We start from the raw sequence: 24459 nt of genomic DNA, 5'->3' as shown, positions 1-24459 counted from the left end.
ATTCTCTCACAGTTCCCGAAGCTGGAAATCCAAAATCAGGGTGTCAGCAGTGTTAACTCCTGCTGAGGCTCAGAGGAGAATCTGTTCTCTGCCTCTCTCCTAGCTTCTGGTGGCTCCTGGCAGTCCTTGAGGTTCCTTGGCTGGCAGCCGCATCACACCCGTTTCTGCCTCTACTGTCACATGGCTGTCTTCCCTCTCTGTCTCTCTCTGTCTCTCTTTCCTCTTCTAGAAAGACACCACTTATTGGATTAGGACCCACCCTACTCCAGTATGACCTCATGTTAACTGTTACTGCTTTCAAAGACTGTATTTGCAAACAAGGTCTCACAGATACCAGAGGTTAGGACTTCAACATATCTTTTGGGGGGATACAATTCAGTCTGTAACATCTGGGTTTTTTGTTTTGGACTGTTTCACAATTATTTGTAAATGGTTACTGCATCTGACAGTCGCTATGCAATCCCAGTAGACTGGGATTAAAGCTGTCTTAGAATATAGAGAGTTTTTACAGGGAGTCCCTGGGTAGTGCAAATGGTTAGTGTGCTCAGCTACTAATGGAAAGGTTGGTGGTTCAAGTCCACCCAGAGGCACTTGAGAAGAAAGACCTGGCAATTTACTTCTGAAAAATCAGCCACTGAAAACCCTATAGAGTAGTTCTACTCTGACACACATGAGGTTGCCTTAAGTCAAATTGATTCTATGGCAATTGGTTAGTCCAATTTTACAACTCTAGACCATAGCTCTCCCTCCTCAGTCCACATAGAAATAATAATATCACCTTGCTTTTTTTTTTTAATAGCACTTTATATGTAGGTGCCTCAGCATTCACAAAGCTTTTATAGTCCATTCAACGCACTTGATCCATTCATTCAACAAATAATTACTAGAGGGTGCTACATGCCAGACACTGTGTTATGAGCCCAATACACATTGGTGAGAAAAACAAACCCAGTGACCCAACCCTGCTCCAATTTTTACTCTTTTCAAGCCCCAGTGAGGATTCCAACCTGAGCCAGACCTAGCCCCTTCCCTCAAGGAACTCACAACCTGTTACAGGGACAAGACAGGTAACCTTACTCAAGTTTAAGCCATTTAAACTTCTCAGCCTCAGCTCCTTCATCTGCAAGACGGGAGCAATAGCTCAGCTGCTAACCGAAAAGTTGGTGGTTTAAACCCACCCAGCGGCTCTGTGGGAGGAAGGACCTGGCGATCTGCTCCTGTAAAGATTTCAGCCTAGGAAACCCTATGGAGCAGTTCTTCTCTGTCCTATAGGGTCGCTATGAGTCAGAATCCACCCAAAGGCACACAACGACAACAGCCCCGTCTTCAGCTCCCCTGATGGCTGGAAGGATTTTAAAAGACAACGCGTGCTGAAATTTTCCATTAACAGAGCACAGCCCAGGGCCCGGCAGATTGTACAGAGAAGCAGGCCAGGCTGGATTGTGTCGAGCTGGGAGCTCACACCTGCGCCAAGCTGCAGTAGGCCCAGGTATAGCCAGTGTTAACAGGTAGGATTGTGGGCCCTGTGTGGCCAAATCTTCCAGTTTCTCAAGAAAAGCAAATATTGAGATTCTAATGTGTGATTGCCTGCATTTTAAATATAGGCAGATTATCTAAAAATGTTTTCAAACACCATATATCTGCAGATCACTAATGTTCAGACTCTACTTTAGCCAGACATGAGAAAATGATAGCAGTGGCTGCCGTTTCTCAGATGCCTGAAATGATGTCCAAACCAAAAAAAAAAAAAACCAAACCCACTGCCGTAGATTCCGATTCACAGTGACCCTATAGGACTGGGCAGAGCTGCCCCATAGTGTTTCTGAGGCTGTAAATCTTTACAGAAGCAGACTGCCACATCTTTCTCCCACAGAGCAGCTGGTGGGTTCGAACCGCTGACCTTCTGGTTAGCAGCTGAGCGCTTTAACCACTGTGCTACCAGTGCTCCTCAAAATGATGCCCAGGCACCTGTAATTCAAATCTCTAGTCCTTACACCATTGCTGAGGGGATATTTTTACAAATAAGAACATTGAGACCTAGTAAGATGAAATGTTTGTCCAGAAGTCACCCAGCTGATGAGAGGTGGGGCTTGGACTTGAACCTAGGTAGCTCTGTCTGGCTTTAAAGTCTACGCTTCCCTCACTGCCTCATACTGAGGTCTAGATGTTCTGGTGGAAGAGAGGGAGGGGTCCGCCTAAGTGGGGGTGGGGGGCTATTGGGAAAGAGTCCCCTAAGGATAGTAAGAAACCAGTGGTGGAAGGAGCAGCTTGCACAGAAGTGTGGAAACACGAAAGCCCAGTCCTGCTGGGGACACGTGTGAGCAGGTATGTAAGGCGCTGTGGGAGAGGAAGGTGCTGCCCCTACCCTGGAGGGCTCCTCATTCAGTGGACGTCAGGGAGCCACCGAAGGTTTGTGAGCAGGAGGTGACCTGAGTGACACTATAAGAAGGTTAATCTGGTACCACGTTTGGGAAACAGTGAATGGGGGATAGCATTCTAAAGCTGACAGGGCAAATCATATTTACCTTGTTTACACCTGAGGAAACTGAGAGGCTCATCTGAGGTCCTGCGGCTCGGTGACACGAGCATGACTAAGACCCAGGTCTTCTCAGTCTTAACTAGTGCTCAGTCCTAGTCTTAAAATACATTAAAATACTCTTTGTCGTGGATTGAATTGTGTCCCCCCAAAATATCTGTCAACTTGGCTGGGCCATGATTCCCAGTATTGTGTGATTGTCTACCATTTTGTCACCAGATGTGATTTTTCTATGTGTTATGAATTCTGTCTCTGTGATGTTGATGAGACAAGATTAGCAACAGTTATGTTAATGAGGCAAGACTCAACTACGAGATTAGGTTGTGTCTTGAGCCAATGTCTTTTTTAAGATACAAAAGAAAGAAGTGAGGAGGGAGACATGGGGACCTCATACCAGCAAGAAACAAGAGCCAGGAGAATAGCATATCCTTTGGACCTAGGGTCCCTGCGCTGAGAAGCTCCTCGGCTAGGGGAAGATTGGTGACAAGTACCTTCCCCCAGAGCCAACAGAGAGAGAAGGCCTTCCCCTGGAGCTGACACCCTGAAATTGGACTTGTAACCTGCTAGACTGTGAGAGAATAAATTTCTCTTTGGTAAGGCCATCCACTTGTGGTATTTCTGTTATAGCAGCACTAGATGACTAAGACACTCTCCAGTGTTTTTATAACATGGAAGTACACGACATGCCAATCACTGTTCCGGCATTCCTACCCTATTCCTAAATACACACCACAAGCAGTCGAGGTGCCAGGCCCAGCGAGGCTGTGACCCAGCAGAGGCTGGCCAGGGGGATGGCTGTGCAGACCCAGCGTGGAGGAGCAGTGGTGAGCAGTACAGATGGCGCTGCTGTGCCCACCAGGCAACATGGCTGAGTAAGGTTCTCAAGGCCAATAGAGCCTCTTGGGCTAAAATTGGGGTGGGGAGGAAAAGCATTTCCTCTTCCCACGATAAGTCCCCGGGGCAGTGGCACAAAGCAGGCAAATCAGAGTGGCTTCTCTGACTGAAGAGACAGCACCGGGACCGGCCCCACTCACCAGGTGTCTTAGTTACCTGGTGCTGCTGTAACACAAATACCACCAGCAGGTGGCTTCAAAGAACAGAAATTGATTTTCTCACAGTTAGTTCTGGAGGCTAGAAGTCCAAATTCAGGGTCTTGGCCACGTTGGTTCCTTCCTTGGCTCCAGCTCCAGGCATCCTTGGTTCCTTGACGACCCTCACATGGCATCTGCCTTCCTCCATGTGAGTTTCTCTGTGTCTATTCTGGTCTTTTTATAACTAAGACAAGATAAGGTTTAGGTTCTACCCTACACTGGTATGAGACTTTATTTACTAACAAAAGAAAAATTCCAATTTCCAAACAGGATCACAGCCACAGGTACAGGGGCGAGGAATTCAACACATTTTTTTTGTGGGGGGGGGACACAATTCAGTCCACAACATTGGGACTCACAGGGTCCCTGTGGTGCAGCTTAGACCTTGGTGTGGCCCCGTCCACCTGCCAGGGACCTTGACTGCCCAGTTCTAAACCATTGGAATGGTTAGCTCTGACTTTCATTCATCCAGCAAATGTTTACTGAGCATTTACTAGGTACCAGGTGTCAAACCAAGGTCCGAGGTCAAGAAGGACACAGTTCACACAGGCACTGGTTGGAATACTAGAGAACTTTACTCACATAGAGAAGACAGAGCAAAGTCAGCTTCAATAGCGGGCACCAGTCCCCATGGCCAGTGAGTCTCACTCTGCAGCTGATGTAGGGCTGGTGGTCTGCATGCACCCCTCTTATGCTGCAGGTGAAGGGAACGAGTTTCCCTGATAAAGAAGAAGAAACAGACAGAGAGAGGCTTAGTTCCCACCTCCATTATCCGGGAATGTTCTGGGTTGCAAGGCTGTCCGACAGACCATCTTCCCAACCCCGGGCACTGTTTGTTCTAAGCAGCAACTAATCAGTAAGCACAACATGCCCCTTGGGGTCTCATAATTGATTCCCAGCTTTGCCATTGACCAGCTGTGGGGTTTAGGGAAGTTACTTAACCTCTCTGAGCAGCAGTGTCCTCATCTGGCAAATGAGGGTATGAATTGCACCCTTATAGGGTATGATGATTACAAGAATAACTGCCTCAGCTGGGCTTCCTCCACTTCCCCTCCCCCCAAAAGAGAAGAACGCAGGCAACCCTGATTGCATAGGAAGCTCTGAAATTGGCAGGGTGTGAAATGGAGGGGACAGGGAGGAATGTGCTGTAGCTTTTGTGTGTCCTTTTGTTTTAGAAACAGGCCTGTGCACATACCTTTGGGGACTAAGAGGCAGAGCCTGCTGCTTCTCACTTTCTCCCTCACCCTCCTGCGAAGATCTTCCCCAGTGGGACTGAACCCTATGAAGGAAGATGCTGGCAACAAGATGAACCCCAGTGAATGCCCGCTTTTCACCAGCTCTGTCTGCCCTCTCCCCTGCAGGGTGTGGGGTACTCAGGCTTCCTGTGGGACTCTGCAGCTGGAATGGAGCTGAAAGACACCCCTTTTCTGGAGAGCATGCCGGGCAACGGACATGGAAAACCAACGCATCCCAGCCCTTACCTCGCGCACTTCAAGGTACCCTGCTTATTGTCCATGACATCCCGCTTCTCTTTCTTAAAAGGAAAAAGAAGTTTCTGTTTCTAGAACTGTGGGCAATTGACACCTCCCCGTTTTGACTTGATTTTGGCTCTCAGGGTTGGGTCAGAACCTGTTTTTGGATTCCCATGGCCGGTGACCCTGTCCAGGGCAGGAACAGAAGGGGTCTGGAAGAACTCTCAGCCCCAATAACTGCTATGGCACCTGGGCAGGGAGACCAGATGGCTGGCTCCCAAACCTGACACACGTCAACATCACCTGGGAACATTTTTTAAATAAGCGATTCCTGGTCCCTACCCCAGACATAGGAGACATTGGTGGTTCAGTGGTAGAATTCTCGCCTTCCATGTGGGAGACCTGGGTTCGACCCTGGCCAAGGCACCCCATGCACAGCCACCACCTGTCCGTCAGTGGAGGCTTGCGTTGTTGCTATGATGCTGAACAGGTTTCAGTGGACTTCCAGACTAAGACAGACTGGGAAGAAAGACCTGATGTGGTCAGTTTCTGAAAATCAATCCATGAAAACACTATGGATCATGACGGTCCAATCCCATTGTGCATGGGGTCGCCATGAGTCAGGGACCAACTTAACAGCAGCTAACACCACCACCTCCAGACATATAGAATCAGACTTTCTGGACTAGAACCCAAGAATGTCTATTTTTTTTTCAAAAACACCCTCAGGGATCCTTCAGCCCTCTGGGCACTGGTGGATTAGAGGGCAGCAGATCTGCACTCAGGCCTGATTCCTTCATTACCAGGGAGAAGGATGAATTTTGTGGGGTCATTTAGGTGTGGAGGACCAGGGAGAGGGATTTAAAGCAGCCCTTACCCATGTGGGCGCCTCTGTCCGACAGAGTGTGGGAGCAGCTAAGCAGATTGATCTGAGCCGGGCTCACCGACCCTGCACGCCCTTGGGAAGCTTAATGAACCACGCAGCAGGAGGGAGGAGAAGCCAGGAGCAAAAACAAATCACCAAGTCCGCAATCATTGAACCCATGGCCCTTACCTGTGAAATCACAGGGTCAGGCAAGGGTGATCTTGGCCACAGCCCAGCAAGCCTATCACTGCAGGGCATTGAGACACCCTCCCTCCCCCATTTTGTGGGCTCCAGACAGGGCTTTGAACCTATTTGTTCCAGTTTGAACCCCTGCTGAGAATTTGCATTTCTAACAAGTTCCCAGGCATGCTAATGTTGCTGGTTAGGGACCGATTCTGAGAACCACTAGTAGAGCAGTGGTTCTCAAAATTTGTCATACATAAGACTCACCTGGGGATCTTGTTAAAATGCCAATTCTGATTCACTATATCCGGGGTGGAAATGCAAATTCTCAGCAGGGGTTCGAAGCAGAACAAACCAGTTCGAAGCTGTGGTTCCAGAGCAGTCCTGAGCCTGAGGGTTACCTCTGACCCCAGCAGGTTCTCTCTGGTAGGAGCAGGGGGCTGGGCCACATGGGGCAGCCCATGTGTTGGGGCTGTTGGGCTCTAGCACAAGCCCAGGGCCCTTCTCACCCTTGTCCCTGTGGTGCTGATGGGCGTGTGTCTGTGCACGTTCACACACGGGGGGTATTTGTGGTTACACCCATGGCGCCTCTCACACTGTAGCTCTAGTGTTGATCAGGGTGTGTGTACACACACACCTGGGCTTGTTTGTGGTTGCGCCCGTGAACACTCACACTTGGTAGCTGAAGTATTGATGGGGTTCTGTGTACACACACACACCTGGGGGTTTCTGATGGTTGTACCAGTGGAACTGACATGTCAGTCAGCCAAGTATCTTCTTTAAAACCCCCTAACCCCACACTGGTGCCCTTTTGTGTGGAGAGCAGCTGTACTGACCCTGACCAAGGAGGGCAGGAGCTAGGACCAGCCAGTGTCATTACAAGGCAGGCCGTGCACCCCTTTCTTCTTGGCAGTGTCTGATGTTTGTTGCCATGGCAAATAGAGGGGCAGATTATGAAACTCTGAGCAAGCTGAGTAACGCCGGGATGCTCAGGAGACAGATGCTGACTTCGTGGGTGCTCACCTGGATGCTGTGGCCTACAACCTGGGGTGCTGGTCTGTTGCATCCCCTGGGCTGCCAGTGCTCTGGGAGCCTTGTTCTTCACACACATGAAGCCAGGTGAAAGTGAACATCAGGGGCAGCATCCCCAGAGGACATAGAGCACAGAGAGGAGTCGGTGGAACGTGGGGGAGGAGGAGGCAGCAGGTCCTAGCTGGGGAGCCTCAAGGGGGACTTACAGGCAGCCACACGGGTAGGAGCCCTAAGTCTTTGTTAACAGCCAGCTGATGGAGCCATCTCCTCCTTCTTTATGGTTGCTTGGAAGGAAAAAAAAAGCCTTACATTTCCAAATACATCCAATTTACCAGGCCCTAAGGGGTCCCTGGAGCCCTGGTGGCACAGCGGTTAAGAGCTACGGCTGCTACCCAAAAGGTCAGCAGTTCGAATCCACCAGGCACCCCTTGGAAACTCTGCGAAGTAGTTCTACTCTGCCCTATAGCGTCGCTGTGAGTTGGAATCGACTCAACAGCAATGGGTTTGGTTTGTTTTTTTAAGGAGTCGCTGGAGCTCTGGTGGCGCAGTGGTTAAGAGCTTGGCTGCTAATCAAAAGGTCGGCAGCTTGAATCCACCAGCCGCTCCTTGGAAACCCTATGGGGCAGCTCTACCCTTCCTGTAGGGTCACTGTGAGTTGGAATTGACCTGATGACAATGGGTTTGGGTTGCTTTTTTTTTTTTTGAAAAAGGAATCCTTGGAGCCCTGGTGGTATAGTGACTAAGAGCTTGGCTGCTAATCAAAAGGTCAGCAGTTTGAATCTACCAGCCACTCCTTGGAAACCCTATGGGGCAGTTCCACTCTGTTCTATAGGGTCGCTATGAGTTGGAATCGACTCAACAGCAACAGGTTTGGTTTGGTTTTAAGAAGTCCCTGGAGCCCTGGTGGTGCAATGGTTAAGTATTTGGCTGCTGACCACAAGGTCAGCAGTTCAAATCCACCAGCCGCTCCTTGGAAACCTATGGGGCAGTTCTACTCTGTCCTGTAGGGTTGCTATGAATCAGAATCAACTCATTGCAGTGGGTTTGGTTTTTTTTTTTTTAAGGAGTCCCTGGGTGATACAAAAGGTTAAGCACTCAGCTAATAACCAAAAGGAAGGTCTGGTGAAATCAGAACTGAAAAATCAGCCATAGAAAACCCTATGGAGCACAGTTTGACACACATGGGGTTGCCATGAGTCAGAATTGACCTGAGGGCAACTGGTAGGAGGCCCTGGGTGACACAAATGGTAAGCACTCAGCTGCTAACCAAAAGGTTGGTGGCTGAAATCTACCCAGCGGTACCTCAGAAGAAAGGCCTGGCAAACTGCTTCCTTCTAAAAGGTCACAGCCTTGAAAACCCTATGGAGGGCAGTTCTGCTCTGCAACACGTGGGATCACTATGAGTCAGAATCAATTCACAGCAACTGGTTTGGTTTGGTTTTTAAGGAAGAGTAGGGGATACCAAAGGAGCCCTGGTGGCGCAGTGGTTAAAACACTTGGCAGCCAATGAAAAGGTCGGTGGTTCAAATCCACCATCCACTTCACAGGAGAAAGATGTGGCAGTCTGCTTCTGTGAAGATTAGAGCCTTGGAAACCCTTTGGGGCAGTTCTGCTCTGTTTTACAGGGTTGCTATGAGTCGGAATTGACTCAACAAGCAACGAGTTTGGAGGGGTACCATGTTGGGGGAGATCAAGATCAGTCTTGTTCCTGCAGGTGCCCTGGGAGAATCCTAAGATGATGCCCCCTGTGTGAAGCACTATCCTGTGAGTCGTGGGCTGGCCTTGGTTTTGTTTACCATCATCAACTTTGTGCAGAGGCTGAGTCGGTTGTAACTGAGACAGGAAACGTGAGCATCTGAGCCTTTTCCCATTTCTTTGTTTCCTGCCCAGGTGGGAAGTAATGACTTGACCCTTGTGAACCTTCACCTGGCAACCCTGACCCTCCCGGGGGCTGAGAATCCAAGCAAGAATCACACTGATGGCCTCCGCCTGGCCAGCTTCGCACAGACCCTGCAGGAGTCCCTGAAAGGTAGGAATGGTCTTCCTCACAGCTCAGCCAGCAGGGAGGGAGGTTCCTCTCCATGCTGTCTCCCTGATACATAGGCCAGGGTCTCCTATCTTTGAACATCTGTGCAGCCATGTATACAGGGGAGATAGACCCCTGCCTCTGATGGAGCCTGCCACCCCCTGCAACGTGGGCCTGACATATGGGTTCCAAGGTGGCTCTTCAGTCTCTTTCATGGGAAGGATTAGGGGGAAACACAAGTGGCAAAATGCTCCCCCATGACAACTTCTCCTGGATGCGCCTGTCTCAGGTGTACTACCCCAGAGTGCCACCTGGAGACTCACACATACTCTTAAGGCAAAGAGAGCTGGAGAGTGACGAGGGGAAATGTTAAATTCCTGAAGAGTAGTGACTTTGAGCTTTTCTCCCTGGTGGGATACCGATAGCACAGAAGGCGCCTGGAGCCTGTCAGAAAAGCTGGATTTTCCCCTCAGCTTCTTTGCTAGCCGTGGGACCTCAGGCAGGTCACTGAGCCACTTCCAGCCCCCATCTGTAAACGGATGACACTAACTCACAGAACTGTCTAGGGGGTTCACTCAGACACGTCTGTGGAAGTACCCAGCACGTGGAGGGTGCTCAGTGCACCTGAACTGACTCTAAAAATGTTGAAGAATTAAGAGAGCATTGAAAAGAGCAGGACTTGCAAAGAAGGGAGGGCTCTTCACTTTCTAGGCCCTGCCCCTGATGAACAGAGAAGGCTTTCTGTGCTCGATTTACTCGTTAAATCAAAGGGAAAAGTTGACAAGGCTGTTAGGACTATGACGTTTGCAATTTGGCTTGATTTTCCAAGCACTGGCCTCCTCTAATTGAGGAGGTCTGAAAGTCTTTTCTGTATTCTCGCGTCTTGACCAGTATCCATTGCGCCACCAAAGCTTCTTCTCTAGCTTCTTAAGGCTTCTCTTGGTCGGTTGGCCCTGCGCAGTGGATGGTTCATGAAGATTCAGCTACAAAAATATTTTAGTCCAAGTCCAAGCTTACATTTTTGAGCCAGGACATGCTGTGAGCAGTGTTCATCTTAAATCATGAGTCCTTGTCCGTGGGTGCCACAAACTTTTGCACTCAGCTACATACTGAAAGGTTGACAATTCAAATCCACCAAGTGGCACCATGGAAGAACGGCCTGCCTGGCAATCTGCTTCCCTAAAGATTACAGCCAAGAAAACCCTATGGAGTGCAGCTCTACTTTGAAACACATGAGGTCACCATGAGTTGGAATCCACTCAACAGCAACGGGTTTGGTGTTGGCTGTGGTGGGCTAAAAACGTCAGAAAAGAGTGGTGCTCCACCCAAGCAGGGGAAATTGTTCACCCACAGGTAGTCTCTAACCTGTTAGGAAGAATGGCTTTATAGCTTTTAGGATCTGTGGACATTTCTATTGTTCTTGATCCCAAGCTTTTCCTTTTCTTTTCATGGAAGCACAAAGGAAAGAAGTCTGTTCCTACTTCTCAGAGAGCCTCAGGCAGTCACTGGCTGTTCTGATATCCAGGGAGTGGTCAGGCTTCTGCCAAACAGTCTGGGCAGGTTGTTGTCTGAAGTTGCTGGGGGACTATCAGTTCACAGCCTGGCCTGGCCTTGACTGCCCAGGTGTTCTCTACATCCGCTGCCTGTAACTAATATGCAATTAATCGTTAACTGATGATACTATGGACTCGAGGGTTCAGGATGTGTTCTGGCAGCCCACGGTGCAGCCCAGGTAAATAGATTAACAGAGGTTTTTCAGCTCAAACAAAGCTAAGCCTTCATTCCATTGGCTTTTCTCCAATGGCTTCTCTCCAAGCAAACAGAACCGATTTGATTAGCAAACTCTGGGCCTCTCCGCCTTGCTCGGAAGTGTATGCAGCTGACCTCAGTGGAGAGTGTGCCAGTCCCCTGGTGAAATTTTCTTCTTTCAGACGCTGCCACAGCTTGAGGAGAAGGTCTTACTCTGAGAACTCAGCAAGAGTAAAGCATGGCGCATAGTACTGCTTACATCTGGGTAGATAATCCCTCAGTGGGGACCAGTCCCTGCTGGTGTCACTGGCACTTATTATAAGGATGCTGAGGAAATCAGCCCCGGTCATTCTCCCCTCACTTCTGGGAACCAAGGGAATGAGAAAGGAGCCTGCCCAGACTGATGGCTTCTAGGAGGCAACTCCAGGGACCCCTCAGAGGCAAGAGTGACCCCGGAGTCATCACAGATGCTGATTTCACTGAAAGATGAGTCTTAGGGAATCTGGATGCACCCACTTATGAAAAGAAAGAACTGCTGTCTTCATTCGTAAAGTTTCACAGAGCTGGGTTTACTGACGCTCAGCGCTTGCATTTCTCCTGATTTTTTTGGCCTGAACTCTTTACAGGTCTGCATCCCAGTGAACACCTCCTTCATTCTGTGGGAACCTCTCCTCGGGCTTTTAAAACCTTTAGTTATTCAAGAAATGTAGCATCTTTCCCTTCTTTCTTTCCAACACCAATTCCACCCTTGTTCTGAGGTATTCCTCCTGCCTAATTTATCCACTTATTCAGCACATATTTATCGAACGTCTCCTATGTGGCAGGCACTGTTCCAGGCACTTGGGATACTGCAAGGAACAGCAAGCAGCCTGTGTCCATGGGTTGCGTCCATTCCAGCTCATTGTTAAGAGCCCTGGATCTGAGAGCTGCCTGAGTGGCTCTGGGAGCCTCAGCTTCTTACCTGCACAGTGGAGTTGTAGTCACTCAGTGGTGTGCTGTCAAGGAAGGACTCAGAACAGAGAGGCTCAGGGGATGGTCGTTGGTGGTGGCCAGGTATGAGTGTGATCGTTAGTATTATCCTCAAGTCACCTTTCCTGTTGGAAGTTGGGATTCATTTCTCAAGACAGCTCAGGCTCACCCTGACTTGAGTGCCAAGGTTGTTATGACATAAAGTGAGGTGTACAAATACACCTCTGGTGACCATACTGTCAAGCTGCAATAAATGCCTTTCATCCTATTGCTTTTTGTCCCTCTCTTTGCCGTGGAGGAGGGTGTCATCTGGAATACATAAGTGCCCTCTGGTGGTAGCTTTTGTCATTTCACTGAAGATTTCTTTCCCTCTAGCCGTTATTCCCGAGCCTTGGTGGTGCAGTGGTGAAGAGCTCGGCTGCTAACCAAAAGGTCAGCAGTTCAAATCTACCAGCCACTCCTTGGAAACCCTACTCTGCCCTATAGGGTCCCAATGAATCGGAATCAATTCAAAGTCAACGGGTTTGGTTTCTGGTAGCCATTGTTCCATCAGGAGCCCTGGTGGTGCAGTGGTTAAAGTGCTTGGCTGCTAACCAAAAGATTGCAGTTTGAACCTGCCAGCCCCTTCGCAGGAGAAAGATGTGGCAGTCTGCTTCCATAAAGGTTTATAGCCTTGGAAATCCTATGGGGCAGTTCTACTCTGTTCTGTAGGTTCACTGTGAGTAGAAATCGACCCAGCGGCACACAACAACAAGCCATCATTCCACCTGTTGGTTTGTCGTACTGTGGTAACATGCATGTTGTTGTGATGCTGGCAGTTATGCCACTGATATTTCAAATACCAGCAGGTCTCAGCAGAGCTTCCAGACTCAGAGACAAAGAAGAAAGGCTTAGAAATCTATTTCCAAAAGTTAGCCAGTGAAAACTCTATGGATCACACCAGAATATTGTCCGATATAGTGCTGGAAGATGAACCCCCTAGGTTGGAATGCACTTAAAATACACAGCGGTGGCAGCAATGGGCTCAAGTCATGCCAGCAGTCATGAAGATGGTGCAGAACCAGGCAACGTCTTGTTCCTTTGTACACGGGATCAGCAGGATTTGGAGGCTGACTCAACGGCAGCTAACAGCAAGCAGCAGCCATTATTACTGAACTGTATCTGGAACAAGGAACAAGCTTTCCAAGTGTGTCAGATACATGTGGTCCTACTTTAGAACTGTTTTCCTTAATGTCTCCCTTGCAAGATGTAACAGAAGCGCCACTCCCTGTGGTGATGAGACTACCCTGAAGTGAACCTCACAGGGAGACGTGTTGGACGGGGCTTATGGGAATCCTAGCTGGGGCCTGTCTTTTTCTTTTTAGATTTTCTATTTGTTTTGTTTGGAAAATTCTTACTTTGTAATTATCCCAATTACTAGTGTAAATCAGGCCATGGGAGAAATGTTTAAAATACTTTAAAGAGAAAACCTTTCCATGTTGGCCCTGAAATCACCTTGTAGGCCTCATTTATACACAGATAATTAACCTCTGCTGGAGCCCTGGTGGGGCAGTGGTTAAGCGTTTGGCTGCTAACCAAAAGGTCAGCAGTTCAAATCCACCAGCCGCTGCTTGGAAATCCTATGGGGCAGTTCTACTTTGTCCTATAGGGTTGCTATGAGTCAGAATCAACTTGATGGCAACAGGGTTTTTGTTTTTTTTTTTTTTGGATGTGGGGAATGTCTCTTGGGTAAATTCTTATTAATCCAGTTTAAGGAACTTGAAGGGAAGGGACCTGAATGTGACGTGAGATGCCCCGTACCAGGCACCTACAACAGCTCATCTAGTCCTTGCAACAACCTGTGGAAATTGATTGTTCTCCCCATTTTATGGACAAAAAAGCTCCCCCAAGTTCACAGCACTGGTGAGTACAAAACCAGGATTCCATACCCAGAGCCCTCAAGCTGCTTTGTTTTAGAACAGGGGCCAAGAGCCACTGTTTTCAAATATGCTACTCTTCAGGGTTTGGTTTTGTTTTGGTTTTAACGGTGCACTGTGACTGCTCTGGATCTCAGAAGAGACTGAAACATGCTCTTGAATGTACAGCAGCTGACGCAAAAGGAAGAAATGATGAAGTGAAATTGTTGAACAGAAGATTTCAAAAGGCAGCTTGAGAAGACAAAGTAAAGTATTCTAATGAAATGTGCAAAGACCTGGAGTTAGAAAACAAAAGGGAAGAACACACTCAGCATTTCTCAAGCTGAAAGAACTAAAGAAAAAATTCAAGCTTCAAGTTGCAATATTCTATGGGTAAAATATTGAACAATTTAGGAAGGATCAAAAGAAGATGGAAGGAATACACAGAGCCACGTGGATGTTCAACTATTTTCAGGAGGTAGCGTAAGATCAAGAACCGATGGTATTGAAGGAAGAAGTCCAAGCTGCATTGAAGGCATTGGCAAAAAACAAGGCTCTAGGAATTGACGGAATACCAACTGAGATGTTTCAACAAATGGATGCAGCACTGGAGGTGCTCATTTGTCTGTGTCAAGAAATGTGGAAGACAGCTACCTGGCCAACCAACTGGAAGAGATCCATATTTGTGCCCATTCCCAAGAAAGGAGATTCACCAGAATGTAGAAATTATCGAACAATATCATTAATATTACACACAAGTAAAATTTTGCTGAAGATCATTCAAAAGTGGTTGCAGCAGTACATTGACAGGGAACTGCCAGAAGGTCAAGCCAGATCAGAAGAGGGTGTGGAACAAGGGATATCATTGTTGATGTCAGATGGATCTTGGCTGAAAGCAGAGACTACCAGGAAGATGTTTACCTGTGTTTTATTGACTATTCGAAGACATTCGAGTGTGTGGATCATATAACAAATTATGGATAACACCGTGAAGAATGGGAATTCCAGAACACTTAGTTGTGCTCATGGCAGAACCCGTACATAGACCAAGAGGCAGTCATTCAAACAGAACAAGGGGATACTGCGTATTTTGACATCAGGAAAGTGTGCATCAGGATTGTATCCTTTCACTATATTTATTCAGTCTGTATGCTGAGCAAATAATCCAAGAAGCTGGACTATATGGAGAAGAATGCAACATCAGGATTGGTGGAAGACTAAGAAACCTGCAATATGCAGATGACACAAATTGCGTGCTGGAAGTGAAGAGGACTTGAAGCACTTACTAATGAAGATCAAAGACTACAGCCTTCAGTATGGATTACACCTCAACATAAAGAAAACAAAAATCCTCACAACTGGACCAATAAGCAACATCATGATAAATGGAGAAAATACCAAAGTTGTCAAGGATTTCATTTAACTTAGATACACAGTCAATGCCCATGGAAGCAGCAGTCAAGAAATCAAACGACTCATTGCATTGGGCAAATCTGCTGCAAAAGATCTCTTCAAAGTGTTCGAAAACAAAGATGTCACTTTGAGGACTAAGGTGCGCCTGACCCAAGCCATGGTATTTTCAATCCCATCATATGCATGCGAGAGCTAGACAATGAATAAGGAAGACTGAGGAAGAATTGATGCCTTTGAATTATGGTGTTGGTGAAGAATATTGAATATACCATGGCCTGACAGAGGAACAAACAAATCTGTCTTGGAAGAAGTACATCTGGGATGCTCCTTAGAAGCGAGGATGGCGAAACATTGTCTCACATACTTTGAACATGTTACCAGCAGGGACAAGTCCCTGGAGAAGGACATCGTGTTTGTTAAAGTAGAGAGTCAGCAAAAAAGAGGAAGACCTTCAAGGAGATGGATTGACACAGTGGCTGCAACAGTGGACTCAAACATAGCAACGATTGTGTGAATGGCACAGAACCGGGCAGTGTTTCCTTCTGATGAGTCAGAATCAACTCGACAGCACCTAACAACAATGTGACTGCTCTTCCGTTGACTCATGGTGACCCCATGTGTGTCAGAATAGAACTGTGCTCCAAAGGTTTCCAAAGGTTTTCAACTGGTTTTTCAGAAGTAGATCACCAGGCCTTTCTTCTGAGGCTCCTCTGGGTGCAACTTTTTGGTTAGCAGCTAAGCATGTTAACCACCTGTACCACGCAGGGTTCCGCTCTTCCCTCTAGCTAGTTGAAATTAATAAGGTGAAATGAGGTATAAATACTGGAGGGAAAGGAGTCAAAACAGTCACTGCTTTTAGAGAATATGATTGTCAGTTTAACAATCTTCGTAGAGTTATTTTAAAAACTGCTAGTCCTAGTAAGAGAATTAAGAAAACTGTTACAAAATAAAAATACAAAATTAGAACATTTTTATATATCAGCAATTAAAAAAAAAAAAAGTTGCTGTCGAGTCGGCCCCAAATCATGGTGGCCCCATGTGCATAGAGTAGAACTGTGCTCCCTGGGATTTGTGAGGGCTAATTTTTTTGGAAGTAGATTACCAGGCCTTGCTTCTGAGATGCCTCTGGGTGGACTTGCACTTCCAACCTTTTGGTTAGCAGCCGAGTGCATTAACTGTTTGTACCACCCAGGGATTCCATATCAGCAATAACCAGTTGGAAGATATAACACTAGAAAGCAGAGAGCCCATCCATAATAAAAATCAAAATATAAAATACTTAGAAATATGGCAGTGAAATGAAGAAAACTTTACTAAAGAACATTAAAAAAAAGAAAGATGACTAAATGGAGGAACATAGCTTGTTCTTGGATGAGAAGCCATACATTTCAAGATAATCCACCTGTACGAAATTTAGGTATAGGTTTCCTGCAGTGAGCTTCAAACTGAGCCCTGTGTTGCCCTTGCAGGTCCCAAGCCTGGCTGCCCATTGGAACACCTGAGAGGACCAGGCCTGCTTGAGACAAATTAAATCAGAATCTCTGACGGTGGGGGTGCAATTAATATTTTTTGAAGTTCCCCAGTGCCCAAAGGACTCTTTAGCACCCTCACCCATACCCCTTGCCACTGCTTCAATCAGCAGTTCTACTTTTACCCACTCCATTTTGGGATTTCATTGTGTGAGTCCCATTTGAAAAAGAAAAATAACGTTTGAAAACTGCTGATTGGAACCAGATCCATCTCTAGGATATATTGACAAGTGAAAAAGTAAGGTAAAGGCTGATATGTGAGGTTACTATCATTTATGTGAAAATAACTATGCCTGCGTGCATATGTATGTGTAGAACTGTCTAGAAGGAGACACAAGGAACAGGTAATGGTCTCCTCTGGCTAACTGGAGATAGGGAAATTAAATAAAGTTAATATGAATTTAATAAAAAAATTCACAATCGAAACTCTAGCATGATAATATATAAATATTTTTAATGAAGAAATAATAATAAAACATATCATGGTACTGGCTCAAGAATAAACATAGATGATTAGATAAGGCTTAGAAACAGATACAGTGTACTTAAGATGTGAAAAATGAGAGAGGTTGGCATCACAATTCAGTTGAGAAAGAAAAGGACTTTTCAAGAAATGATGCTGGCATAAGTGGTTAACTGTGGGAAAAATAAAACTAGATTTATTACCTTATTATGCTAAAATAAATTCCAGGTAGATTAAAGAGTCAAATGCAAGAAATGAAACCATAAAAATAAATGGAATATTTGTTAGATTTGGGAGGCACCTCTAGGAACATTTGGTAGATTACATACATAAAAACATTTCAGACTTCTGTGTGCTTTAATTTGGTCAGAGACCAAATTAAAAGGCAAACGACAAACTAGAAAACACACTTCCTATAGAGGACAAAGAGTCAATATTCCTAATATATAAAGAGTTTATACCAATCAATAAATAAAACATTAATACCTTCTAGAAGTATAGACAAAGGACATGCAATTCACAGTAGGAAAAATACAGATAGCGAACATATAAAAAATATAATCAAAGAAACCCAAATAGAAAGAAGTCACTGTTTTCATGTATCAAATTAATCTTTTAATGATAATATTCAGTTTTGGTGCAGTAAGGAGTACATCCCCACATTGCTGGAGAGAGCTGAAGTTGGAGCAGGCTTTGGAAAGTAGGTTGGCAATACGTATCAAGAACCTCAACAATGACCAGCCTTTTAAACTGGGACTCTACATTAAGGACATAAAGCGGGACAGAACTACAGCTTGACCAAAATAAACAATGCCACTAAGAAGCACACAAAAGAAAAGGGTGTTTGTGCTAAAGAATATGACATATAATTGACAACACCAACAATAACCAAAAAATGCATGTATAGTCACATATGTATGTGTATAGGCATATATGTGGACAGGTAGGTACAGGTGTGTACATATGTGTGCACAGATAGAAGTATCTATGTACGTGTATGTACAGATACGTACGTGCATGCATATATATTCATGGAAGACACAGTTACAGATACTTCTCAGACATAACCAAAGACCTTGTGAGAATGGTTTCCTGGGTTTGAAAGCTTAGCACCTTAGACTCATGGGACAACTCAGTCAGTTGGCATAATATAGTTCACAAACTTCATGTTCTTCATCGTAGTGAGGTGAGTAGCATCTGAGGTCTTAAAAGCTTGCAAGCAGCTATCTAAGATACAACTATTGGTCCCTACTTGTCAGGAGCGAAGGAGAAAGAAGGAAACCAAAATGTCAGAGAGGAAACTAGTCCATGGCCTCAGCTACCCCGAGACCAGAAGAACTAGATGGAGCCCAGCTGCCACTACCGACTGTTCTGATCAGGGCCACAATAGATGGACGCTGATAGAACAGGAGAAAAATGCGGAACAGAACTCAAATTATGAAAAAGTTCAGACTTCGTGGACCAGTTAAGACTAGAGGACTCCCTGAAACTCTCACCCTGAGATACTCTTTAAACTTTGAACCAAAACTATCCCTAAGGTCACTGTTAGTGAAATAACAGATTGGCACACAAAATAAGGGATATTATCCATGAGTTCAATGCTCCGTCCATCCATACCTAGGGCCGCTATGAGTCGGCATCAACTCGATGGCAATGGGTTTTTAATATATGAGACCAGAAGGTCAACAATTACTCTAAGGCAAAAAAGAGAAGATAAGAAGGCAGGGAAATTAGATCACTAGAAACAGAACAACCAGAACACAGTTAAAGAGAAAGTTGACACAGTGAAAAATGTCACTAACGTCACTGAACAATTTGTATAGGAATTGTCAAATGGGAACCTAATTTGTTGTGTAAACTTTCACCAAAAATACAATAAAATATTATTTAAAAAAAAAAAAAAGCAGGAACACAGATTTTTGAATGAGATACACACTTCACCATTATTTACAGAAGTGGGTATAGAGACAACCTAAAAGATGGCCAGCAACAGGACAATGGTAAAATAGATTGTATCCATCGACATGGTAGATGGATGCTATGGGCAGTTCACTGAATGCCGGGAAGACCCAGCCTTCTCCTCTGGTCCACTGATCTGAATTTGAACCTCAGGGAGACAGAACACACTTTCCATTAAAGGATTAGCTGCTGCTGACATCTCCAGCCTCATTTTTAACAACTCCCTTCTTTGTACCTTATACCCAAAAGCACCTAACTACTTACAGCTCCCCCACCCCAAAACCAGGCTATTCCACAATTCTCTGCCTTCGCACAGGTTCCCTCTCTTCCTTGTTGACCTGAGAACTCCTGTGCATCCTCTAAGACCCAGATCAGGCACTGCCTCCTCCAGGGAGCCTTCCCTGACCACTCTTCCCCTGTGCCATGCTGTACCCTGTACATATTTTTGCTTTTACACCTATGCTCTACTCTTGTCTGTTTTCCAGTCTGCCTTTCCCATTAGACTCTGAGCTTCTACAGAGTGAAGTTTGTTTTATTCATCTCTGAATCCCTTTGCACAGGTAGGCCCTTAGCAAATATTCAACAAATATTTGTTGAGCTTTTGTTAAAAATCTGAGCAAGACCCTTAGGCCTTTTTCTACTATGAGATTTGGAACCTATGAGCTTGAACTGATTTCTGCATCACACCCCTCCTCACCCCCACTTCCAGGTGTGTTATTAGCTTACTCTTAATTTTTAAGCTAGACTTTCCAGGGTTTTTTTCACAAGAAACTTGGGAGAATGAGAACGATTCCAGCAGCCCCAGCCCTGGGGAGTCAGATCAGATCATCGAGGTGCCGTTTAGATGGGGCTCTGGTCAGTGGTGGGCATTACTTCTCACCAGCTCTTAAATTCTTCTTCTTTCTTCCACTTGCAGGAGAAAAAGACGTGATTATTTTAGGGGATTTCGGTCAAGGGCCAGATAGCAGTGACTACGATATCTTGAGGAAAGAAAAATTCTACCACCTGATCCCCGCACATACCTTCACCAACATCAGCACCAAGAACCCTCAAGGCTCCAAGTCCCTGGACAACATCTGGATCAGTAAAAGCTTAAAGAAGCTTTTCACAGGTAAAGCCAAACCCCCTGGTTCCTTCTCCTGTTCAGAAACGGAGTTAGAGAAAACTGTCTGAGCTGACAGCTCCAGATGATTGGTTTAAGTGGAGTCAGGAGTGGTCCTTTCTCTTTTGTGGGGCTTTATAAGGTTATCATTCGGATGACTGTGATTATCATTCAAACAGAGGGGATGTTAAAAATAATTACATAGCACTAAGTGACTGAGAACAGGTACAAACCAGCTATGTCCCAGGTAAACTGGAAGGTGTGTTCACCTGGTTGTAGGCTAGCAGAGTCCTCATTCAGAGATGAGCTGATAACTTACCCTAATATTAAGGACACATAGTCATTCAGCAAACATTCATCCAGCCCTGTTACCTGTCCAGTGCTGTGTTATGGAATACCGTTTACTGACATGCTGCGAGTGCCCTGAGGTGGAGGTGGCAGACATGTCCCATAGTGTCATGATAGAATGGGAGAAGTACTTTAGACAGGACTCTCAGATGACTTGGATCTGTTGTGTCATCTCAGCACTGAAAGGCAGTCACACTTTTGCCCCCAAACTAGTGACCTGTAGGATAGACATTTTGTCAGGGAAAAGGTAATCAGAAGTGTAGACAAGTTTCTCAACCCTGGCTGGAAGCTTGACAAAGTACCAATGGATGTATGTCATACTTCTGTGAGAAGTTTGAAAACAGAAGTATTGATGCCTGGGCCGCACCATGGGAGACCTGTGTGCAGCCAAGGCTGAGGGCCTCAGGCCTATGATTTCCAGTCCTGGCTTTGGCACCAGCTACTTCTACCTCTCTCTGGGCATAGGTTACCTATCAGACTCTGTCGTGGGAGGGCCCAAAGGATGACAGCAGTGGGTCTCAAGGGGAATGACTTGATCATCAAACTAGGCAAGAGGTGGTTTGAAGAAACACAATGCTGGCCAGGAGTGGAGTCCAGCCCACAGCCTGCCCAGGGTCCCAGGAGGGTGCCGGTGAAAGTGACCTGCTCTCACAGAGAGGAGAACCCCAGAAGGCAGGGCCGCAAGGAAGCTAGAAATCATTTCATCTGCCCCCTTCCAGTTAAGCTGTAGAAACTGAGGCCAGGGAGGAGATGCCACCATCACAGAGCTGTGAGCTGGCTAGGCCAAACCTCAGACCAGCACCCAGGCCTCCCCTCTCTTGACCATCTCCCAGTAGATCTTACATTAGCCTTGACATGGCTTATACTGAGGACCACAGCAATTGCTTTCTCATTGTCCTGTAATTTTCATAATTGTTATTTCGTTGTTCAAATGCACCTCCTGTTTTATGTATTTCTAAATCTTTGTTTTGAAATACCTGTACTTCTCATTAAGCCCTGTATCTTTCTCTGTATTACCTATTTTGTAGGAAGAATGTATTATCCCCACCCCACCCCCTTAGTGTCTTTTCTTTCGCAATATAAGACTTTAACTTTGAACATCTTTATGAGGCGTCTGTCCCTGTGTCAAATGCTTAACATGCTGGTCAGATTAGAAGCGGGATCCATAAATAACGAGGAGATCAGTCCATATGGGGATGCACATCTGAATGGGCTGGACGCCTGGACTCAGGGTAGTTTCAGTGACTAAATGGGTAAACCCTCATTCATCCAGAAAATAAAATTGGCTAAGGCATTCCATTTGCACAGGCAAGCTAGAAAACTGAGGGGTATCAGCAGGAACCTGGGCTTGCAGCCATGGGCCTTCCACTTGCCAGATTGTGACCCTTCCCCATCCCTCTAACCTGATTCCTGGGTCTCTTGTCCCTGTCCTTCAGGTCACTGGGCTGTAGTGAGAGAAGGTCTCACAAACCCTTGGATTCCGGACAACTGGTCCTGGGGTGGAGTGGCTTCTGAACATTGCCCCGTGCTAGCCGAGTTTTACACCGAAAGGGACTGGAACAAGAAGGAAGGCCCTCGGAATGGCAGTGGGGTCACCTTGGAGAGAAATGAAGCCAACATTAAGCACGAACGATGATGACACCCAATCGATGTCTCACCCTCAGGCTCAGTGGGGCACAGGCAAGGAGTCAGCCCTTCTGGGTGAGGACTGGGCCACGAGCCGGACTGCCCTTCCATCTGCCTTCTAAGAACTTGGACCTGGCCCGCCTGCCTTCTTTGTGAAAGTGTTAGGACCTTCATGGGGGGAGGGCGTGAGGGGCACTTCCTGTGACGGACGGTGAAATCAGAAGCCCAGTAGGGAACGGAAATGGGTTTCCTGTACGGATGGTGCCAACCTCGGTGGAATCGCACAGCCGTCTGCTCTGACTGGGTTGTGGCATGTTTCTCTCCCGCCAGCATTTCACCGAGAGAACAGTGTGATGGAGGCCGAAGAGAAGCGAGTGGGATGCTGAGACCTCCCAGGCCTGTCCCAGCCCTGTCAGGAACACTGACCTCTGACCCGCAGTCAGTGAAGTTCGCACTGCATATTACATAAAGCTTTTTAACTGTGATTGAGCACTCCCCTCAAATATTTTGAGTGGTGGTTTTTTAGTTTTGCTTTGAAAAAATAAACAGAGATAACATCTGCCTGTCTACCATGAGAGCTGGTGCTGGGTCCCCTGTGCGGGCTCGCCAGCCCTCCAGATGCCAGTGGGTGGGGCTGGGGGCTGACGGCGTCCTGCATGTGCATACCCTCCCAGAGCCTGCACCTTGGAGCGGCCTTGACACCCTGCATGGAAACCCCCATACTCCCACCAACTAGCCTGCGATCTTTATAAAGTAGTGAATGGAGGTGGGACTATCCCGTCCTTCTTTCTCTGGCCTTTTGCCAGACCATCTTGTACCTTGGAGCACCCTTTGTGCTTCTGGGCCACTGAGCTTAGATGCCCTTCTGCTTGACAAGAATTCCATCAGAATGGTATAATTTCTTCTCTCCACACCCACCCCAGTTTTCAGTTAGATTCATAGCCCAGAGCCTCCTTTGGATGATTCTGAGGAATACATGTTGACTCAGGATACACAAGGATGCTAAGCCTGGGTGGACAAGGGAGGGTCCTTCTTTGTGGTGGGGGCCAGTGGTGGGGGGAAGTAGGATACACATTTCACCTGCCACTAGGCAGTTAACTAGGGTTGGGTATATTATCACACCATCCCCTTAGAGCAACCCAGGAGACCGGGAGTGTAATGCCCATTTCACAGCTGGAGAAACTGAGGCTTAGAGCGCGTAATCTCTTAAAGGTCACAGAATCAGTAAGAAAAACATTGGGATCCACACTCACCATGCTCACCTATAAACACCTCACATCATGCTCATCTATCAACATCACGCACTGTGCTCACCTAACAACGTTACGCTCACCTGTCAACGTTATGCTTGCTAACAATAATGGAAAAGTGTAAAAGTGAATGGTAAAAAAAACAAGGGAAGTTGTCATTTCAGCAGGCTAAAAAAGGAAGGAAAAAAAATGGTGAAAGTGTGAGTCATGAGCTTAAATTGTCTAGGTACTTCCAGTTTGCTGTGGACCCGTATCCAGAAACCACCGTCCAAGTCATGTAAACCAAGTGACATCTGGTCCTGGGGTGGACTTGGCTATGGCAGGAAGTCATGCCCTATTTCCACCAAAAAAAAAAAAAGTTGCCATCAAGTCCATTCTGACTCATGATGATCCCATGTGTGTCAAAGCAGAACTGTGCTCCAGAGAGTTTTCAATGGCTGATTTTTCAGAACTAGAAGGCTTTTCTTCTGAGGCCCCTGTGGGTGGATTGGAACCTCCAATCTTTCCATTAGCAGCTGAGCACATTGTTTACACCACCCAGAAACTCCATTTTCACCAAAGGGGAGAGGACCCTTTTGAAGCCCCCCGGCCCCAAGGAGAATTGCTTTGGGCTCGGAAGGCTTTTCTGGGGGCTCTGCGGGTACTTGTGCCTCAGCTATGCCTGCTCTGGGGTGGATCTCTCTCTAATGGGAGGGTGAGCAGCTCAGACTGTGCCCTGGAGGCATCAAAAAATGTGATGCTGAGCCTTGATGAAAAGCAACTGAGTTAGACTTAAAAGTCCTGGGGGTAGAAAAGGATGCTTCCCAGCCAAGTAGCTCTTTTTGGGAGCGAAGAATGATCTAGCTGGTGAATGTAAGTGACCTTTTCTGAAGTTAAAACCCCCGCCCACATTCACCAACCAGATGCCCCAGATCCTTTCAGCCAAGTCATTTCTGCACCAAAGCTGTTGGA

General features: G+C 46.6%; 1 protein-coding gene across 1 annotated transcript in view; it reads left to right on the top strand.

The window, feature by feature from the left end:
- Window positions 1-22809, top strand: part of EEPD1 (endonuclease/exonuclease/phosphatase family domain containing 1) — a 161650-nt gene extending 138841 nt beyond the window's left edge. Inside the window, exons 4-7 of the mRNA XM_004385306.2 lie at window positions 4989-5123; window positions 9070-9208; window positions 20099-20293; window positions 22069-22809. Of these exons, the coding sequence (XP_004385363.1) occupies window positions 4989-5123; window positions 9070-9208; window positions 20099-20293; window positions 22069-22268 (669 nt within the window). The 3' untranslated portion in view covers window positions 22269-22809. The remainder of the gene's footprint in view (window positions 1-4988; window positions 5124-9069; window positions 9209-20098; window positions 20294-22068) is intronic.
- The last annotated feature ends 1650 nt before the right edge of the window (window positions 22810-24459 follow it).

This window comes from Trichechus manatus, unplaced genomic scaffold, assembly GCF_000243295.1.
Source record: "Trichechus manatus latirostris isolate Lorelei unplaced genomic scaffold, TriManLat1.0 scaffold00137, whole genome shotgun sequence".
NCBI lineage: Eukaryota > Metazoa > Chordata > Mammalia > Sirenia > Trichechidae > Trichechus > Trichechus manatus.
The sequence above is the reverse complement of the archived record's forward strand: the minus strand, read 5'-3'. Positions and strand labels throughout refer to the sequence as shown.